The 18,596-nt window shown below is 32.8% G+C and overlaps 1 protein-coding gene across 1 annotated transcript in view; it reads left to right on the top strand.

Moving 5' to 3' along the window:
* LOC116779623 (hydrocephalus-inducing protein homolog) overlaps positions 1–18,596 on the top strand; it is a 27,251-nt gene continuing 8,655 nt past the window's right edge. Inside the window, exons 1-58 of the mRNA XM_032674006.2 lie at positions 1–431; positions 544–750; positions 820–1,018; positions 1,124–1,262; positions 1,380–1,504; positions 1,694–1,876; positions 1,979–2,187; positions 2,284–2,521; positions 2,599–2,803; positions 2,916–2,983; positions 3,074–3,294; positions 3,364–3,597; positions 4,044–4,165; positions 4,468–4,654; positions 4,768–4,917; positions 5,002–5,195; positions 5,276–5,541; positions 5,623–6,062; positions 6,127–6,312; positions 6,656–6,737; positions 6,835–7,658; positions 7,725–7,895; positions 8,211–8,393; positions 8,473–8,682; positions 8,769–8,908; positions 8,991–9,132; positions 9,213–9,430; positions 9,513–9,662; positions 9,731–9,793; positions 9,866–9,960; positions 10,035–10,460; positions 10,540–10,727; positions 10,801–11,033; positions 11,116–11,277; positions 11,470–11,510; positions 11,767–11,838; positions 11,907–12,106; positions 12,189–12,443; positions 12,516–12,626; positions 12,704–12,827; positions 12,942–13,107; positions 13,186–13,317; positions 13,397–13,520; positions 13,611–13,779; positions 13,850–14,076; positions 14,406–14,605; positions 14,684–14,926; positions 15,013–15,195; positions 15,276–15,567; positions 15,636–15,884; positions 15,958–16,279; positions 16,357–16,499; positions 16,567–16,670; positions 16,809–16,990; positions 17,091–17,281; positions 17,358–17,467; positions 17,793–17,970; positions 18,420–18,536. Coding sequence (XP_032529897.2) covers positions 336–431; positions 544–750; positions 820–1,018; positions 1,124–1,262; positions 1,380–1,504; positions 1,694–1,876; positions 1,979–2,187; positions 2,284–2,521; positions 2,599–2,803; positions 2,916–2,983; positions 3,074–3,294; positions 3,364–3,597; positions 4,044–4,165; positions 4,468–4,654; positions 4,768–4,917; positions 5,002–5,195; positions 5,276–5,541; positions 5,623–6,062; positions 6,127–6,312; positions 6,656–6,737; positions 6,835–7,658; positions 7,725–7,895; positions 8,211–8,393; positions 8,473–8,682; positions 8,769–8,908; positions 8,991–9,132; positions 9,213–9,430; positions 9,513–9,662; positions 9,731–9,793; positions 9,866–9,960; positions 10,035–10,460; positions 10,540–10,727; positions 10,801–11,033; positions 11,116–11,277; positions 11,470–11,510; positions 11,767–11,838; positions 11,907–12,106; positions 12,189–12,443; positions 12,516–12,626; positions 12,704–12,827; positions 12,942–13,107; positions 13,186–13,317; positions 13,397–13,520; positions 13,611–13,779; positions 13,850–14,076; positions 14,406–14,605; positions 14,684–14,926; positions 15,013–15,195; positions 15,276–15,567; positions 15,636–15,884; positions 15,958–16,279; positions 16,357–16,499; positions 16,567–16,670; positions 16,809–16,990; positions 17,091–17,281; positions 17,358–17,467; positions 17,793–17,970; positions 18,420–18,536 — 11,091 coding nt within the window. The 5' untranslated portion in view covers positions 1–335. The remainder of the gene's footprint in view (positions 432–543; positions 751–819; positions 1,019–1,123; positions 1,263–1,379; positions 1,505–1,693; positions 1,877–1,978; positions 2,188–2,283; positions 2,522–2,598; positions 2,804–2,915; positions 2,984–3,073; positions 3,295–3,363; positions 3,598–4,043; positions 4,166–4,467; positions 4,655–4,767; positions 4,918–5,001; positions 5,196–5,275; positions 5,542–5,622; positions 6,063–6,126; positions 6,313–6,655; positions 6,738–6,834; positions 7,659–7,724; positions 7,896–8,210; positions 8,394–8,472; positions 8,683–8,768; positions 8,909–8,990; positions 9,133–9,212; positions 9,431–9,512; positions 9,663–9,730; positions 9,794–9,865; positions 9,961–10,034; positions 10,461–10,539; positions 10,728–10,800; positions 11,034–11,115; positions 11,278–11,469; positions 11,511–11,766; positions 11,839–11,906; positions 12,107–12,188; positions 12,444–12,515; positions 12,627–12,703; positions 12,828–12,941; positions 13,108–13,185; positions 13,318–13,396; positions 13,521–13,610; positions 13,780–13,849; positions 14,077–14,405; positions 14,606–14,683; positions 14,927–15,012; positions 15,196–15,275; positions 15,568–15,635; positions 15,885–15,957; positions 16,280–16,356; positions 16,500–16,566; positions 16,671–16,808; positions 16,991–17,090; positions 17,282–17,357; positions 17,468–17,792; positions 17,971–18,419; positions 18,537–18,596) is intronic.

The raw sequence follows: 18,596 nt of genomic DNA on the forward strand, positions 1-18,596 counted from the left end.
CTCTAATTTACACATTCACAATCACTTGTAAATTTCAAGCAAAAATTTTTTTGGGTAAAAAAGTAGGAGATTGCCAAAAGATGACGATGACTTTAATAGAAAATGAGTCAAAAATATATATAGTGAATCATTAATATTTATTTTTAGTAAATTAAATTGTCGATATTAATGGGATGCTAACAACAAGGTTACATTAGAAGCTTATGTAATATTCAGAAGTTAAATATTCAGGCCTTCTCAATTTAAAACATATTACTACGATGTGATACTACCATAGCAACTGTCACGTGTTAGTTAAACAACGTGTCAGAGTTCAAGCATTAGAGCTTAGTGATATGGAGATATTACATAAATTCAAACAAAATGGTTATTTTACAGCAGATTTATATCACCTGCTCGCGAAGAAGAGGATCTCAGATCCGTCTGAGGAGGTGAATAATGTAATACTTATATTAAAGATAGATAATAAAAGGATCGAAATCTTTTTACAATAGTAATAATATTGTGTTACCGAAAGAGACTGATAAATAATGATCCCCGCAGATCACACCTTCGGAATATGAAAAGGAGATGAGAATGAGCACAGCAGAGCGCTTAAAAAGCTTGAATACGGTTAACGTTGATAACATTGTCTCTACAACGAAGAATAGGAAAGCAGTTCTATCATTTACCCCCAAGCTGATTGTCTTCCAGAATTTTAAGCCAAACGATAATATTGTCGCCAAATTCTCAGTAAAAAACATAAGCAAGGTTATTGTTAACGATTTCATTTTATTCATCATGTTTATTATAAAATGCCAATAATTATTTGTATTATAGAGTCCTGTTTATTTGAACATGGTGTATAAGGAATCGTCGTATTTTTTTATAAAACCTTGCGGGGGGCAGCTTTTGTCGCGCTTAGCGCCGGGGATCAGCGTGTCCTTCGCTATTACCTTCCAACCCGTGCAGTATGAGGACTACACACATAGAGTCACGTTTTATACTGATCTCGATCAGTATGTTCTGCCAATTATCGGTAATTTAGATTATATTGTTGTCTTCGGTACTATCTTCTTGGATTATCAGTTTGTATATTTTGAGATTTGTTTAAATATAAGGCAACAGTAAGCAATTATTCCAGCTATGGGTCCCCGTCCGGTGTTTAATTTTCCAGATGAAATTGTTATACCTAAAATACCACTGAAGATAGAAAATCATATCATATTTCCTGTTCATAATGTTGGAATGATTCATGCTGGATTCACATTAACAGCAAGATGGTAAAAAAATAAATCGCTTATAACTGAATTGAATATGAAATAATTCCAAGCGGTATCTTATAGTTGATGCAAATTAAGTTTGAATGCAATAATAATATAAGTATTGCCTTTTCGCAGCCCTTTCTCTGTACAACCTAAATCGGGATATCTTAATCCTAACCAGAAAATTGATATCACGGTCGGCTTTAAGAGTATGCATCTTGGTGAAAGAGTTGGGATAATGAATGCAACATTTGAAACGGGTTAGCTTCATTTGATTTATTTTTTACTTTCTAAAAAGAAAGATATTAAAAAGATAACGAAATTCCTTTTAATGTATTTTTTCCCTATTCTTTTAGCATGTTATAACATTTAATAACAATCAAATCAATTGATTAAAAATTTCAAGAAACGAGGGTTCGACTCTTTAGTTACATTTGATCTTTTTACAGGTGAGAATTTTTGTATTAAGTTAGTGGGAGTCACCCACACAGTGAATATACAGTTGGAGAAGGCAGTGGTCCGTTTTTTGGACACATACAACACCATGGTGCGACAACAATCGTTTAAGATTACGAACAAATCCGATCACATCATAAGCTATATGTGTATGAAAAATAGTTGCGTTATAGGAGGTATGGGTTATTTCCTCGAAATAATATTTATATGATATTTTATATTTTAGTTTTCATAACTATAACTAAACTGTAACACAACCAATGTTTTTCTTGATAAAGATTTTGAAAATAAAGTAAAGCTAGCAACGGTTTTCTACGACTTGAAGGAAAACGAATCTAAAAAATCCAATAAGATGGTGTACTATGATGTCCTTAGCAGCGAGGAACACGAACGAGTCTATACGAGAGTTTTTTTCGATGAAATGCAGGCTCTTGTGGCTGACGAATCTTTACATTTTCAAGATACACACTTTTCAATATCACCTATAGTAAGTATATGTGAAATTAAATTTCTTCTTAATGTTTTTGTGATCTGCACTAAACATAATAAAATTAGCACATAATTTGATTAATATATTTTTCAGGAAGGTAATTTGTGGCCAAATAAAACGACGGAATTGACTATTACGTTTGCTCCAAAACAAATAGGAGAATTCGAGGCGATCGTTTTTTTAGACATAGATGGTGTTGTTGAACGAGTACCTTTGAAAATGGTCGGAACGTCCCTACCGCCACTCATCAACTTGAATTTGGAGACATTGGACATGGATCGAGTTTATATTAATAAAACTTACAATTATGAAATCGTTGCTATGAATAAAGGTCTCTTTTGTTTCTGTAAAATGAAAGTAAAGAGAGCGCGATACAAATTTTACTATGTATACGATAAATTTTTGCAGGTCACATAAATGGAGTGATCGTATATAAAGAATTACCACCATTATTCGGCAGTATCATTACATGCACTCCGCAGATGCACTGCATGAGACCGGGCGACATAGAGAAATTTATCATTTCATTTTGCAATTCAAATCAAGGGCCATTTTTTGAAGAGATAAATTTTGCGATCCGAGAAACAAATGTCATCCTAAAAGTTTATTTAAAGTGCGTTCAATTTCAAACTATAGCTTTTTAACCCTCATTACACTAAAATATTATAAATGTTTTGATTACATTAATTTGTATAGGTTGTAAATATATTTTGATTTTCCTTTAGGGGTGTGGTTATTTATCCATCATTGATGTTTAGCATGCCTTGCCTTGATTTTGGGATGGTTAGTCTAGGTAAGATAATTTTTTATTAAAATCAGTCTCATATGTATACGCTATCATGGACTAAGTAAACAGAATTACTTATATTTCTATTATTTGTAGGTATATCAAAAACTTTGGAAGTAGAGGTGATTAATGAGTCCGTAGTCCATGTGGACGCTAACGTGAAGATATCTTCTGATGGGCCGGAGATAAGCAGCATAACCTTGATTGACTATTCCGTTGCTGATAAACCAAAACCGAAAATCCCCCAATGGCCGCGAGAATTTCACATCGAACCTCAGAAGATTCATATATTACCAGAATCCAGAGTATCTATTAAAGTAAGATATTATGAAAGTACTTTTTTTATTAATTTACAAATTAGCACTCATTAATAACGACACTTTCAGGTAAAACTGACAGCAAACTTAATACGTGCTAACCAGACGTCACTGGAGTTGGAACTTGATAAATCAGATAGTCCACCTATAGTTTTGCCAGTAACATTCAACGCTATGGTACCTATCATTACCCCTGTGCCGGATATTAAACTCCGAGCCTGTTTCCTAGATTTCCCTTACAAACAAGAGATTCATGTCTTCTGCAGCGATTTTTGGGGATACTTTTCTTTAGTGGAACCTGAGGTATTATAATTATTGTGGATTCACATACAAGTTTTGTTGAAGTTTATCATTATTTTTGTATCTTTCATGTATCCATGTGAGCGTTAAAAATTGTATGTGCTTTTAAGTTTTTCGAACACTTTTGCCAATGTTATTTTTTAAAGTTTGAAACCAACCAAATTTTTCAATAAAATAGGGCAAACTAAATCCTTTCTTCCACCTTTTTTCCTTCTTGCGTTTCCTCGATATATTATACGCAACGATTATCTTTTTTTTAAGTGATTGTAATGCTGTATGAACACAATTTTGGGTATTTTTTAATTTTGCTATGTCTTTTGCAAAGTCACATATCACATCCTTTTAACCGTGCATTATTTTAAGAAAAAATTAAGAAGAACCGTTCCATGTACAAGAGATTAAAAAAAAAATTTAAGTAAATTAAAATTTATTATATTTTATTCTAACAGATTGAATCGACGTTAGAAGTGGATGTAGATGTCAAGGAAGGAATTATAAAACCAAATAGTGTTTTAATACTACCCGTCACTATAAAAACTAGTGTCCTGGGGGTCCAGGAGTATTCGATTAAGTAACGTGTTCAAAAATATTATTTTAGTGACTTTCTAACTCATAATCACAAATCTAATAGATTGTGCATACATATATCTGTTCCTTCGCTTTATATAAATATCAAACTTGTTGCTTTAACTTGTTAAAATTCTGTAAGTTGTAAGTATTTCGAGTGATTAGACACTTAACATTTACATAATTTTCTTATATTTCCATTTTTTATATTAATAGAGAATATAGATGTTCCTTGCACATTTTGTTTAAACCAAGTCCAAATGATAAAATCATAAGGAAAGTAATTTATCGGTTTATCTTTTTAAGACTAAGTCTCTTCGGTTTGTCTAAACCAGTTGAAATATGTCATATAACTGGTTGTGGAGTGAGACCCATAGTGACTTGCAATCCCATGGCTCTACACTGGGGGCAGGTTAAGCTGTTGTCAAAGACTCATAAGACCCTCGTACTATGCAACGATTCACCTGTCATTGTTAACTTTAAAGTGTCTTTGGTACGTGTTGTTACAAATAATTTATATGGAATATATTTAGATGTAGTGTGTCCAACAAAAAGCATAATAGACTATATATTTTTTTTAGTATACTTATTTAAATATTTTTGTAGTTAAATCGAGATGGAAGATGGCATATTTACCCAACAGAAGGTCATATATTACCAGAATCGGAATCTGAACTATCTGTTAGTTTATATTTGATTGACGCTGACAGTTATACGAACAAAGCTGTAATACAGCTGGAAAAAGTAAAAGATATAGTGAGTTGACATTTAGGATTTGGTTTATGTGAAGTGATTGATTTTGGGGTTCGTGAGATTAAATGTTTTGGCAATTTTTTTCAGTTGGTTCCATTATCTGCTACTGGAATAGGAACCAGCATTTTGGTTGGCGAACTACGGGATAGAGTTATTTTGGGTCGGCATTTTACTAAAATACCACTCCAATGTAAAGTAATAATGGAGAATTGCGGAACTCGCATGCATGCCCTGGAGTGGAGCGAACATTACAAAGCGCCTAAAACAAAGCAAAACACAACGTAACTTTTCGTACATAAAGTTTTTAAACGATTGAGATAAATCGAAAGAACATTCGCACATAATTTACATCGTATTTCAGGGGGTTCTTTAATTTAGAACCGAGGGTGTTTAAAATGGCAGCGGGAGAAAAATTAGAATTGAATATAACGGGACTTTCCTACAAGACCACAACGGTAAAAGAAATGTGGTACTTGGTCGGAAGTGTGGAGGGAATAAATAAAAAAGAGTTGTTACTTGAGTGTCAAATTGTGGCGGAATTCGTAGACCCTAAAATAGAGGTGTCCTCTTCTTCCATAGAATTTCAATATGACTATGGACCATATAGCGAGTATTACAAATTGACAGGTAAAGAAAATACTTCGTAAATGGCCATTTAAGAAAGATATTATTACTATTACGTCATATTGTTATATAAGTTCATTTCAGATCTGGTTACAATTAAAAATGTTTCCAAGTTACCACTCGATTTCGAAATAAATGTCAAACCACCGTTTGCTATAATTCAAAAGACTAGTTCGTATAAAATACTGCCTGCCGAAGAAAACTTGTGCGGGTGTATATGGTACAGGGAATCTGACCTCAATATAAACAATATTATTAACGAAAATGGACAGCAATCAAAAGTGTTTATAGATTACTTGACTTTGAAACCCGTTAATCCCCTGAGAAAAGGTCCACTGCATTTTTTCCAAGATATCAATAAGATAAAAGGGGCTTTTAATCTTACACATTTAGTTGAAGAAAGATTGGAAGATCAAGATATTATGAAAATACAAATTTTATTCGACACCACTAAACATACGTCACTGAAATCCAGAGTTTATTGTGATTTAATGCGTTTGAAATTCAAGGGACATAAAAATAAGGTACTCTATAAAGTTACCGTTATGAAAGCGGTATGGTGCTTATGAACTATTCATTTTATTGCAGGATGCAATCAAACTTGTTGGAAAAATAAACTTCCCGAATATATTTGTTTTATCTCCACGAGTTGATTTCCAGTACGTTTTGAATGGACGTATCGAGAGTAGAACTATAAAAATTCAAAATACAACACCTCTTATGGTGTGCTATAGGTTCAATTGGAAGAAATGTACAATAAGTCACATAGTGCCGGTAATTTTTGATGTATTTTTGTGTAGTTATAAGGACAATCTTGAATAGATGCAATCTTACAATCTTGCGAGACGGATACGAATATTTCAATTCGTTCTTTCGCAGTATATGGCGGTATACGATAAATTACAAGACCAACTGACTGACAAATACATCTCATCTGCCCTTGATCAAGGTTGCTGCAAAGTAAACGAAAAGTCGGGAATAGTTTTTAAAAATATTAAAATGCGCTTAGTAATCCTAAAGTATAGGTTTCACTCTAATAAAACTTATCATCTCACAAAATTGTTCGAGTCACCGCGTTTGACTATTCAAATTAAATGAATAACTCTTGCAATTACAGGACGAGGGGTTAAAAGAGGAGTTAGATAGTAAAATCACTCTGTATCACCAAGAATCAACAACAGAAACTACACAGTATAGTGGTTAGTAATAATTATGTACTAGTTATTTAATCACCGCTTCCAATATTAAATTTATGATGTTTTTAAATGTGATAAAAATTAATATTTTCTATTAAAGGCGCCGAGGAATTGCATGAAATACTGCCTTGCCGAACCGCTGCTGAAGCTTTGTTTATTGATGATGAACTGGATCAAAGTCATGCTCAAGATGTAATATTATCATATAAACAAGAAGTAAAAGCTACTCATACGACAAGTTCACAGAGTCTGACAGCAGAGGATCCTGAATTAATTAATTATAAAATAATGCAAAAAATAGCCCCCATGTTGGACATGGAATGTGATGGTGAATTTGAATGGTCATACAAATTTTTAAAACTGAATAGAAAGCAAAACGTGTCGATAAACGATTTATTCTACTTAATCCCCTTTTCCGGATTATTAAAACCTAATGAAGTTCAAAATGTTAACATTATGTTCAGGCCCAAAACTGATATTAGCGTCAGAGCTACATTAGAGTGCGAGGTTTTGGGAGGGCCTCCAGAAACAATAATAGTCACTGGTCAAAGTTCAAATTTACTATACAAAATAAACACACAGCGAATAAATTTTAAAATACGTTCATTTCACGAGAATGCAACGGAACAGCTGTTGATTTCAAACATATCCCAACTACCCTTTGAATATACAACTTATCTTAACGAACCTGAATTCGAAAATGATTTGCCTGGAAGAATTCTCAATTTAATTCCATGTCAGAAAGTTTTGGAACCGGAAGAGCAAATAGAAATGAAAGTTGAAATGCGACCTGGCGTTATGGGTTACTTTCAGACTAAATTCCTTCTAGAGATTGGACATCTTCCTTTGTTGCACATAGAGGTGTTCGGATGGGGTGTTATTCCACAAGTTTATTTTTGTCTACCAAGGCCGGACATATTTAAAGTTAGACGATTGTTCATTAAAATTAATTATTAATATATTGTTTCGTATAACATCATTATTTTTTAGCTTGACGAACAAGTCGGATACCACGCAATTCCAAAGCTAACAACAGAATATTTACAAGCTGTTAGCGAAATATTTGCCGTTGGCACATCTGAGCATTTAAATTCTCCATTGACGGAAAAATGCTTTGAAGATCCCACTTTACAACATGATTGGCATATATGTTCTTCTTGGGTAGCGTTTATTTATTGAGAATTTTACGTTCGACTTTATTATTTGTAGATCTTATTTTTTCTAAAGATTAAGGAGACAAAAGATTTGTTTTATATTTTATGAAAGCCCTAAATCTACCTGGATATAAAATACATCTATATCTGCTCGCTACTTTTGTGTGAGAGATGTAGTTGTGTGAGTGATATACACAAATACAATCTCTGATAACAGTAAAAAAATATACTTGTACAGCAAATCACACATAAATATAACTTTGAATGAACGGTCAAATATTTTTTAAATTATATTAATTATAGTAAAAAATGCCTTTTATAGGATCTCTATCCTTCGATAATGGATATTGAATTAGCTATAGAAAGACAGTTGATAATTGATCACATAAAATTACGACCAGACATATTGACATCGTATTTTACAACAGGAAAAATGGGACCTATTCCAGGCTTCCTTACAGTTCCATATGTTATCGATTTTGGTGTTGTTATAACGGGAAGTACTGTAAATATCGGAAAAATATTTTGTGTGTGTTATAATAATAAACAATTTTGATGAAACAACAAATTCTCTGTCTTTTAAGATACAATGCTCAGTTGAGATAATAAACTATGGTCCAATTGTATCAAAGTTACACTTTGCTAAAGGCACTAACATACCGACTTGGTTGAGTTTGAAATTGTGTGGAAAATTGAATCCAGGTGAAAAAGGGAAACTCGAGGTTTCTTTTGCACCGACTTCAACAGATTTTACCGAACTCGAACAGAACGTGGAAACGTCGTTTAATATAGAGGTAATATTTGAAACAAATCTGCATCTAAATAATTTGTTTGATGGATTGTTACTTGAATTATATTTAAAAAAATCATTATTCAACAGGTTCCGTGCGGAGTCATAATACCTATACATATAACAGCGCTCTGTGCTGTACCGTATTTAGTTTCAAATATTAAAGAAATTGATTTCGGATCCGTCAGATGCGGTGACAAAATAACATGCTCAATTCCTCTTAAAAACATGTAAGCTAGAAAGAATAACTATTTAATTAAAAAATAACGGTTATTTTTGCTATTGTAACTTACAACTTACTTATATTAATAGTGGGAAACCAGCTTGCATTTGGTTCGTTACGTTGAAATTAAGATCTCCAGGTTCGAGTCCCATGACAATATTGGACAGTTCAGGAAAATATGAACCAGGCGAAGGAGGCTGGCTGAGTGTTGCTTTTAAGCCTACTATTGAAGTAATTTTAGAATAACAAATATTAATTTTCCCTTAAAAGCTGAAATCGTGATACAATGCTTACCTCTCTCACTTTTAAAGATGGTGTATGAGGGTCTGCTAATATTTAAATATCATATGAATCCAAATAGAATGACGATACCCATAACTGGTAAAGGGATTATGCCTCAAGTACATATCATCGGTCCAAATGTAGCGTTTCCACCAACTCTGCCCTGGTCGGAAACTTCGGATATTTATTTCGGACTTACAAATCCATGCCCGTTTCCGGTTGAATTAATTATAGCACATAGCGATAAGTAAACAATGTTTTTTTATATTTACAATACTTTCGGGATTTTGTTTACTTAGAATTACTAGAAAGCATTGAAATTTCAACAGAATGTGGCAGCAAGAGGAGGAAATTTATCAACTTTTATACAAATATTATAACAAACCTGATGAAATGTTAGTTCCTTCTATAGAACCCGGCACAGGGTTTCCATTTGAAGTAACAAATTTTTATACAAAGTTCAAAGAAACGGTTAAAAGGTAATATATAAAGTATGCTTTTTTTGCCTTAAGATTTTGGTGATAAAAAAATTATGACGATTTTTCAGGTATCAGGATGAAGAGATTCAAGGTGCAAAAGTCACAACATCACGCTCAGTTGCATCTTCAAAGTATTAATTTGAAAATTAAGTTAAGTGGAACAAAAAAATAATTATGATTAATGAATACATCTGTTCTTTTAGAAAACTCAAAAGTCCTAAAAATCCAACTAAATCTTCGTCTGTAAAAGAATCTACTTCTGTTAAGAAAGTTAGAAATGAAGCAGAGATAATATCAGGTTACTTTTATAGATTTTTATTTGGTATTTTAACAAAATAATTGTATCGATTATATTATTTTGACATTTTGTAGATGTCATCAAGGAATTTAAGGAGAAGAATATGGATCCATTAAAAGAGAGCCTCTGTGTATATGATACTGTTTCAACAGAAACCGGAACCGAAAAATATTCCAACGGGATATTAATTTTTGTTCATGGATCCCCTTGTGAAGGCAATTTAATTAAAATATATGTGAATCCGATATTATTTGCTGCATTAATTATCGCATCCTTAAAAATTTCAACAGAAGTCCAATGTCAGGAAATGGCGTATTCTCTTGGAAAAGCTCTTCAATTACCTACAATCAACATTGATTTGTGTATCGTAGAAGCTTTATGTGTCTGTACGTGTCCAGCAAAAATATTAATCACCAGTGCAATTGAGGAAATGTATGCTATTTACCGAAAAGGTGCGTCAAACAAAACCGGCTCTGAAGAAGATGAAAATGTTGATGAAAGTAATATTTGTTTTATTTTATAATATTAATCTTTTAATAATACTCCTTCATGCTATTAAATAACAAGCCTTTGTCTTAGTTTCATCTGAGGAAGTTGAGGACAAGTTTGACATTATGTTGAAAAAGATTGAGTATTTGGCGATTAATAAAAATGTAGGCACACCAAAATCTAAACTTGGTGATAAGAAGAAGAAAAAGTCTCCTACATCTTCAGTAGCATCACAATCAGCCCTTGGAGCGATAGGTTCAACGACTATGTTTCAAATGGTAGAGTTAAATTTTGTATACCTTATTAATTTGCACAAAAGGTGTTTTAAAAACTTTTGCATATCTTCCATAGGATTTGATGCTAGAACTCCTAACGGAATTTTTCAAATTGCCCAAATTTGACCGAGGCTTCATTGTGGATACCTTGACGAGCGAAATCTTAAAAAATCCTCCCCTAGCACTATCAACAATTATTAAAGCAAAACACACAATATGGAACGTTCATTTGGTTCTGTGTCAATCCGATTTCAATAAATGGGTCCAGTCTTACGAGGAAGCTCAGCGAGAAATAGATCAGATAGACGAGTATGGACAAGACTAAAAACTAACCTTTGGAAAAGATATTTACAATTCGTATCCATCATATATATCTTCATAAATGTTCTAGGAACACACCCAAAGAATACGACGAAACTGAAATAGCAAACATCATTGAATCTTTTGAAGCGATGGAAAGCGAAGAATACGAGAACGCCGACCCGGAATTAAAAGCAATTTATATAAGTTATGGCTTAGAGAATAGACGTAAAAATCATTTAGAAAAAGTTGGGTAAGAATATCCATATATTATGTTAATAGACAATCGTTTGCGGTTCCTGCGAAAAAAGATGATTTTGTTTCTCTCTTCATTCAGTTTTCGTTCTTGTAAGTTTGAAACTGAACCGCGAGAATCTGTTCCGAGTATTTGTTCAAAATAAAATCTTGTTAGTTTGTATTATATATTCTATAAGTTTTTTTTCAGGTACAGAAAAGATTCTGTTGCAAAATTGAAGAGTGCGAAAGGTAATTTTTCTTACTCAACCACATATGCACATACTGTAAATTTGAAAACTTAGCTTATAAATCGAACCTCCTTTTTTATAAATTGCATACTCCCCTTTATTTTCACACCTGTCTATATGTTGCAGTCGGGCCTTACAAAAGTGCTTACAAAGATATTCGTCATTATGTAATTACAATAACCAAAATTCCAATATAGCAATGTTCTTAATAAGAATTTGTTAAGACAGATTTTAAAATAAAATACGATTTATTTTAGATCACAGTAAGTCAATACTGGTTATCGAGAAATCTGAGTCCAAGAAAAAAATTAAGAAAGAGGAAATGAAAGGTAAAGAGATTTTTCTTAGTATTATTCAACTATATTCATAGCTATTCAATACTACTCATATATTACAGCAAAACCTACTAGTGAATACTTGATAATGAACACAAAATACAACGAATATTTAAAGAATACTTTCGAAAACTTGATTAATATAGCGAATAACTGGGTATTCGAAGAGGAAGATGTTGGTTTTCCTTTGTACGGATTTAATGGACAAGTAATAAATGCCGCACAGAAAAAGGCTAAGAAAAAGTCTGATGTACAAATCCAAGTAAGCGCAGTAGATTGATTTAATAAAATTATTGATTAAATCTTTTGTTTATAGTTAAGTCAACTGGTTTCTTACTTCGTAGATGTCAGAAGTGAGTTTTTCTGAACGAGGTTTTCCATTGACAATAATAACGTGTCCATGTCTTCGCTATAAAAAAGTTTTAGTACATAAGTTTGCAACATCAACCCTTATTCAAGAAGCCTTAAGGGAAGAAGAGAAGTATGACGTACTTAAGTGTCCTATTGACAAAAAGTCTTATACAGTACTCCTTCCTAAAACGTTTCCCAGTATAAATCACGAAGAACCTTTGGAATGGAAATATTTGGACGAACCTCCTGTAATATGCTGTTTTTTTTTAATAATTCATCTATTTAACAAAAACAACCTATGATAATCTTATTTTTCATAGATAAAAAAATGTGAATGTAATCAATTAAATGACTTAAACCTGTTGGACGATACTAGTCAAGATAATGTTTTGAATATACTTAGCAAATGGAACTGCACATGTGGTAAAAAGGCGAGTCGTATTCTGTGTTATTTTTATTTAGGTGGTCTTGCTGTACTTCATTGATTGCTAATAACTTTAATACTCAGGTAACATCTTCCCAAACTTCTACCAGTGAAATACCAGTTGCCTCTCTCGAAAAAGTTATGGGGAATGAAAGTGAAACTGAAGTCACATACCCCTTACCATTACGTACTGTGAAGTCATTGACGGGTAATATGGATTTAATCTTTCAGTTTACATAATCTCGTTTAGGTTCTGTCTCAATACGTAATTTGAATTATTTTCGTATTCTATTAATACATTGATCAAATGTGGATGTTTTAGATATCAATACTAGAATCGTTTTACATCCCGGAGATCTAGTAAGATGCAAGTATTCCTTTAGTCCTAAAGTTGAAGGAAACTTCAGTGTCAAAAGATTCGTGGAAGTCAGTGGCTGGCCTGAATCGCGGGTAGACATAAACGTGTCTGGGATATGTGACCTACCGAGGTTTTTTTTATAGCTATATCATTTTAATAACTTCTTGAAAATTATTTATCTAGTAGTAATATTTAATATACCGATCAGATTAGATAGTCGCCCTAAGAAAATGTTTGAAAACTTCGTAAGAAGAACGCTGGAAGATCAAGTTTATAAAGTTACTTATTTGGACGATCAGAAACTCTTTGAATTTGGACCAATATTTGTAGGAATGAACAGGTTGAAATTATTTATCATATTTACGTTTACAAATTATAGACGGAATCTTAATATTATGGTAATGAAATTTGATGAATAGGATTTATGAAGAAAAGTATACCATCGACATCAGAAACTCTTCTTTGATAACGACGGACATCGAAGTAGAATTTCTAGAAGAAACATCAGTTTTCATAATTGATAAAACTACGCTGATACTGGAGGTGAATAATATCTTTAATGTTGTTTAACGTATAAAGTTATATAATAATCCAAGCACTGGGAAGGTTTTAACCAAATATCTATTTGATAAGCCTGGCTGTAGAGGTAAACTAGAGGTATCTGCAGCGCCAACAGAAGTGGGAGTGCATACCAGTGTGTTGATGTTCTGCGTCAAAGACAATCCCGAAATCGTGACTGTTACAGTAGCTTGTAGAGGAGTTGTACCTATCGTTGAAATTCTTCCATTGACGAAAATGATAGGTAAATAATAAGGCACCAAAATATCCTTAATTTTAAAAATAAAATATGCACCTTATAAAATGTTCCGTAGAATATGGAAAACATTTACTCTATCGACGTGAAGACGACAGGTTTATAGTGAAAAATGATTCTATCTTGCCTATAAAATGGCAAATACGAAATGCGTCGGAATTTGTAGAGGATTTTATAATATCTGAATCATCAGGCGTAGTGTTACGTCATGACAACCAAGTTGTGCCCGTGACATACATTGCTTGCAGGGTTGGAGTTGTATCAAATAAGGCATTGACAATCGATGTAAGTTGAATTTAAAAAATTTTTTGGTTGTTTTTATATTACGTTAGACCTTAAATATAGTTTAAACAATATTGACATAGTTAAATTACGTGTTAATGAAATTATAGAATTACAAAAATAACAGAACTAATATTTGACATATTTTGGAAAGAGGGAGAAATTCTAATTTTAAATATTTTATATGTTATTTTGGTTTTCTACCTTCATCTAGAAAAGTGATGGCCAATGTTTATTACCTTGGGCACATTTCACCAACGTATGCTTAAAAAGTTATTCTTAATAATATTAGCTTTCCGAAAACATAGATTTATGCTTCACTTGGTTTGTAGATATACGATGCAGAGGGTCGTGGAGAGCCAATGTTAACAGATGTTTTATTCTTATCTGCGGAGTGTTACGACGTTATGGTAGATTGTGCGTATGAAAATCCCAGCGAAAATTTTTTGAACTACGGAAACGTCAAAGTGAATTCAACAGTTTATCGAGAAATGTATTTACTAAATCGTGGAAAATACAATGTTTATTACAAGTACGATAAAATATGTCCAAAAGGTTACATGTTTGCAAACGTGAAGTAAAATTTAGTGACTTTTTATGTTTTTTGTAGGCTTAAAAAGGTAAAGAATTTTCCTGAACCCTCGTTGCTCCGATCTTTTGAAGCGATTCAAGAGTGTGGAGTTGTGCCACCGACATTAAAATTAGTTATCATAGAGTTTGAATGTACGCCCACAACTTCCATGAATTTGGTCAACGTTCCGGCTTATATTTGCTCTATTTTAGATGGTAGTAAAAACCAGGTGGTTGTAGCAAAGTTTCCCGTGTGCATATCAATTGCTTCATTTTATAATACGTGAGTTTTTTCTTTACCTTTATTACGAATATACTAACACATTTTTTTTTATTTTCATTCTATACATAATCTCCATACTGTTATAGTTTCACATTATTCCCTTTGGGGGAGCTAAATTTTCATATTATTGCTGTTGGGAGCGGTGTCATGCGGGATGTCATTTTAAACAATACGAGTAAATGCCCTGTAACCTATGAAATAGTCTTACCTCCGAAGTATCAACCGCATCCTGAAGACCCACAACCTCAGATGAAATTGAAAGACAATAAGTAAGAGTTTAGCTTTTGGTTCATTACTTTTATAATCGATAAAAACTTCGACTATTTTCTTAGTATAAACCAATGCGCAGGTTGAAAAACCCTCCATTAAAATGTGGAAACTTTCTTATTCTAAACGATGACAATCTACTGGCTCCTGGTACGAGTAGGACGCTTCAAATTCAATTCCTTGCTACCGCTGCGAAGACCTTTGAAGAGACGATACATTTTATAATCAGCGACACTTGTCCTGCCGAAGCTCAAGGTGTTCCGTTGAAACTAGTTGGAACCGGAGCAATGCCGACGCTTGATTTCTGGAACTTAGAAACGACGTTTCGCGAACACCTCATTGTTAAAAACTTGTCTGACTATAAAGTGCATGAGGTATATTACATTACGACATCAAGGGTTAGATTCAAACAATGAAATAAAAAACTTGTAACTCCTTTCAGTCATCACCTCATTGCGTATTTGTTGAAGATTCTGTCACACTGCACTTTTTCGCCGTTAATGTAAATTCGAGCTATGTTGCAATTGTCGACCTTTACAATAGCGGACTCGTGGCTTGTGCATTAACAATGAAGCTGCACTATCAGTCTAATACAGAACATAGTATATTTTCACTGGACAAGTACCAGACTCATATAGAACCATTGTTACATAAAAACCTGGGCATTATTTTTAGCCCAAAAGCTCTTGAGGTCGGCAGTCTGTCATTATAAAACATTTTAAAAATAATGTTGAGTTATTTTTATAGTGATGATTATATTTCAGGAATACAGAGCTGTTTTAGAGATAAGACTTAAATTGCTTCAGAATCAAGAGCAATCTTTTAAGATTTGTTTAATCGGTGAAGGTGTTATACCAAGAATATTTTTAATATCTCCGCCTTTGAAACATCAAAGGATTGCTCTATTACATTTTCCCGTTACCTGTTTGGGGTCAATGACAAGTAAAAAGATTCGTTTTAAAAATGTCAGCTCAGTACAAACCATAGTAGTCGCTGAAGTTCAATTTTCAAAGAAAGAAGAGCGACCAGTTTTCTGGCTCACCTCAGCTAGCGACAGTGAACATATGATTATTTATGGCAATAATGGTAAATCACAAAAAGGGGACATTTTTATTTTTGTGATATACTAAGTATTTTATTTTTTTTTTGTTTCTTTTTTGCAGATGACATGAATATAGTAATGAAATTGATGCTTAAGCCAAACGAAATAGCCACGCTTTATGTTTATTATAATCCTATCAGGAGAGGAAGAATTTCATGTGACGTAAAATTAACGATCGTCGAAAATCCATACGAACATTTTACGGTAGTGTTTACATCAGTACAATATAAACATTAAGTAGGTGAAAACTATAGTTATATAAAAATTTTAGGTACTCTGCGAAGCCGAGGCGTTTATGGAGGATGTAATTTTGACCGGTTTAGAAATGCTGTTCATGGATATCGATCTGGATGTATTCAAAGGATCCGGTGAAGGGTACGAAATAAGTATATTTTGCCACAAAATGAAAATTAGCAAAATAATATTTTTCATTTTTTTTCTTGACCAAAAATTAAGGCTTCTCTGAAAAGCTCCGAACGTTTTTTAATAAATAATATGTGTTTTTTTTGTAAGAACTTTATCGACGGTGTCAACGCTCGATAGTAGAAAGAAAAGTAAAAGTGCAACTATAGAGAGAAGGAAATCTAGAGCGTCAGAAATAAAAAAGAGTAAGAGGATATCTCAGGCCTCGGTAAAAATGAGCGATACAACCAGTAGCGCTGAGCATTCCATTCTCAAATACATTTTAAATTTTGGTAAGTTCACTTTAAATAGATTCAACTCTTATAATTGTAGATTGGACTAGAAATAAGTGGAAAATAGATTGATCGTTCATTTTTGGCCTGTTTAAACCAGGCGGCTGCGAGCTAGCTGTGATGCACAGAAGAACAGTGATAATGGTTAATAATTCAGAAAAGGTATACAGATTTAAGTGGGGTGAATTGGAAAATATTGTTGTTAAGCCATCGGTCGGATACATTTCGCCCGCAGAGGAAAAGGATATAGAAATAGTTTTTTTCTCTATACAACCTATCGTCATAAAGAAGGTACACTGCGTTGCCTTATTTGGGAATCATTAAGTTATTAGGTTATCAAAATAAATCGAATTTGACATATTTTCAGGAATTATTGTATTTGACATTGACGGCTATAAGTGACGACTTTTTAACACTTGATATGAAAGCCACGACTTGGGATAACAGACAAACTGTTACGATTTTTGATCACAACACGTAAAAAACTACATATTTTTATTTTGTCGTTTTTAGCCGATTATCGAATTCGATTCGTGATTTTGAAACAAAGTCAACTATATCTATCTATTCCTAACTTGATATTTAAAGATAAGTATCCAATCGATAGGATTTAGAGAGCGTAGTTGTAAAAATACGCTATAAGGGCTCGGTCGAAATTTAGAAAGGTAGAACTATAATTTTTATAATTTTTAATAATTAATTTGGAAAAGTAGTTATTAAAGAACAACCTAAGTATAAAGTAGTAAAGTTCAAAACATCAATTTTAATTAGTATGTAGAATAATGCTTACTTTGTAAAATAGAAATGCAGATCTCAACCAGAGATTTGAGACGCCCTTGGATGAACTTGTAAATCAAAATACGGAACCCTCTGCTGACGTGATACAAATGATTATCGTGCTATCAGCATTGACCGAGTACACAAAATATACGTGTAATTTAAAAGCAGAAAAACGTTTGGATGATACTTTCATTTATCAGGTGAGTCTTATATACAAGTCTGTTGAGGAGAAATTTTAAGGGTTGAAGTAATAAAACCTAATACAGCTGTATTTAGTCGGATTTGTGATTCCATTCCCATTGCCATTACACTTTCTTATAAGCTATAAAAGCTGAGTAGCACTGGTAGTTATAAATGAAGAACACATAAATTAGCTGAAATAATTTTACAACAGCGAAACAAATGATTTCAGTTCGTTTAAACTAAGTTTTCACCCTCACACTACATATGAAATACTTCAGTTTCTCGGTCAATAACCTAAATAAAAGCTATATGTAATATGTGAAGATTTAAGAATAAAAAGCGTTATGCTTCGCATTTAGTTTGTCAATGCAAACTAGTGTTAGCGTGCCGTACATTATAGTACTGTTCTATAGAAATTTATATGAAAGCCTCTACATTTAATTTAATTCTACGTTTGTTTCAATAGACGAGAAGTTTTAACTTTAAAGTTCATAATATCGGAAAGGTGCCCATGAAATTAGTATGGAACTTTATAATAGATGATAATTATCCAGCGCGGATAGATAAATATGTACCCAGAGAAGTAAGTATATTATATAGTAACTAGTAGGTTAATGTATGAAGATTGATGACATACCATCTC

This window comes from Danaus plexippus, chromosome 2, assembly GCF_018135715.1.
Source record: "Danaus plexippus chromosome 2, MEX_DaPlex, whole genome shotgun sequence".
Lineage (NCBI taxonomy): Eukaryota > Metazoa > Arthropoda > Insecta > Lepidoptera > Nymphalidae > Danaus > Danaus plexippus.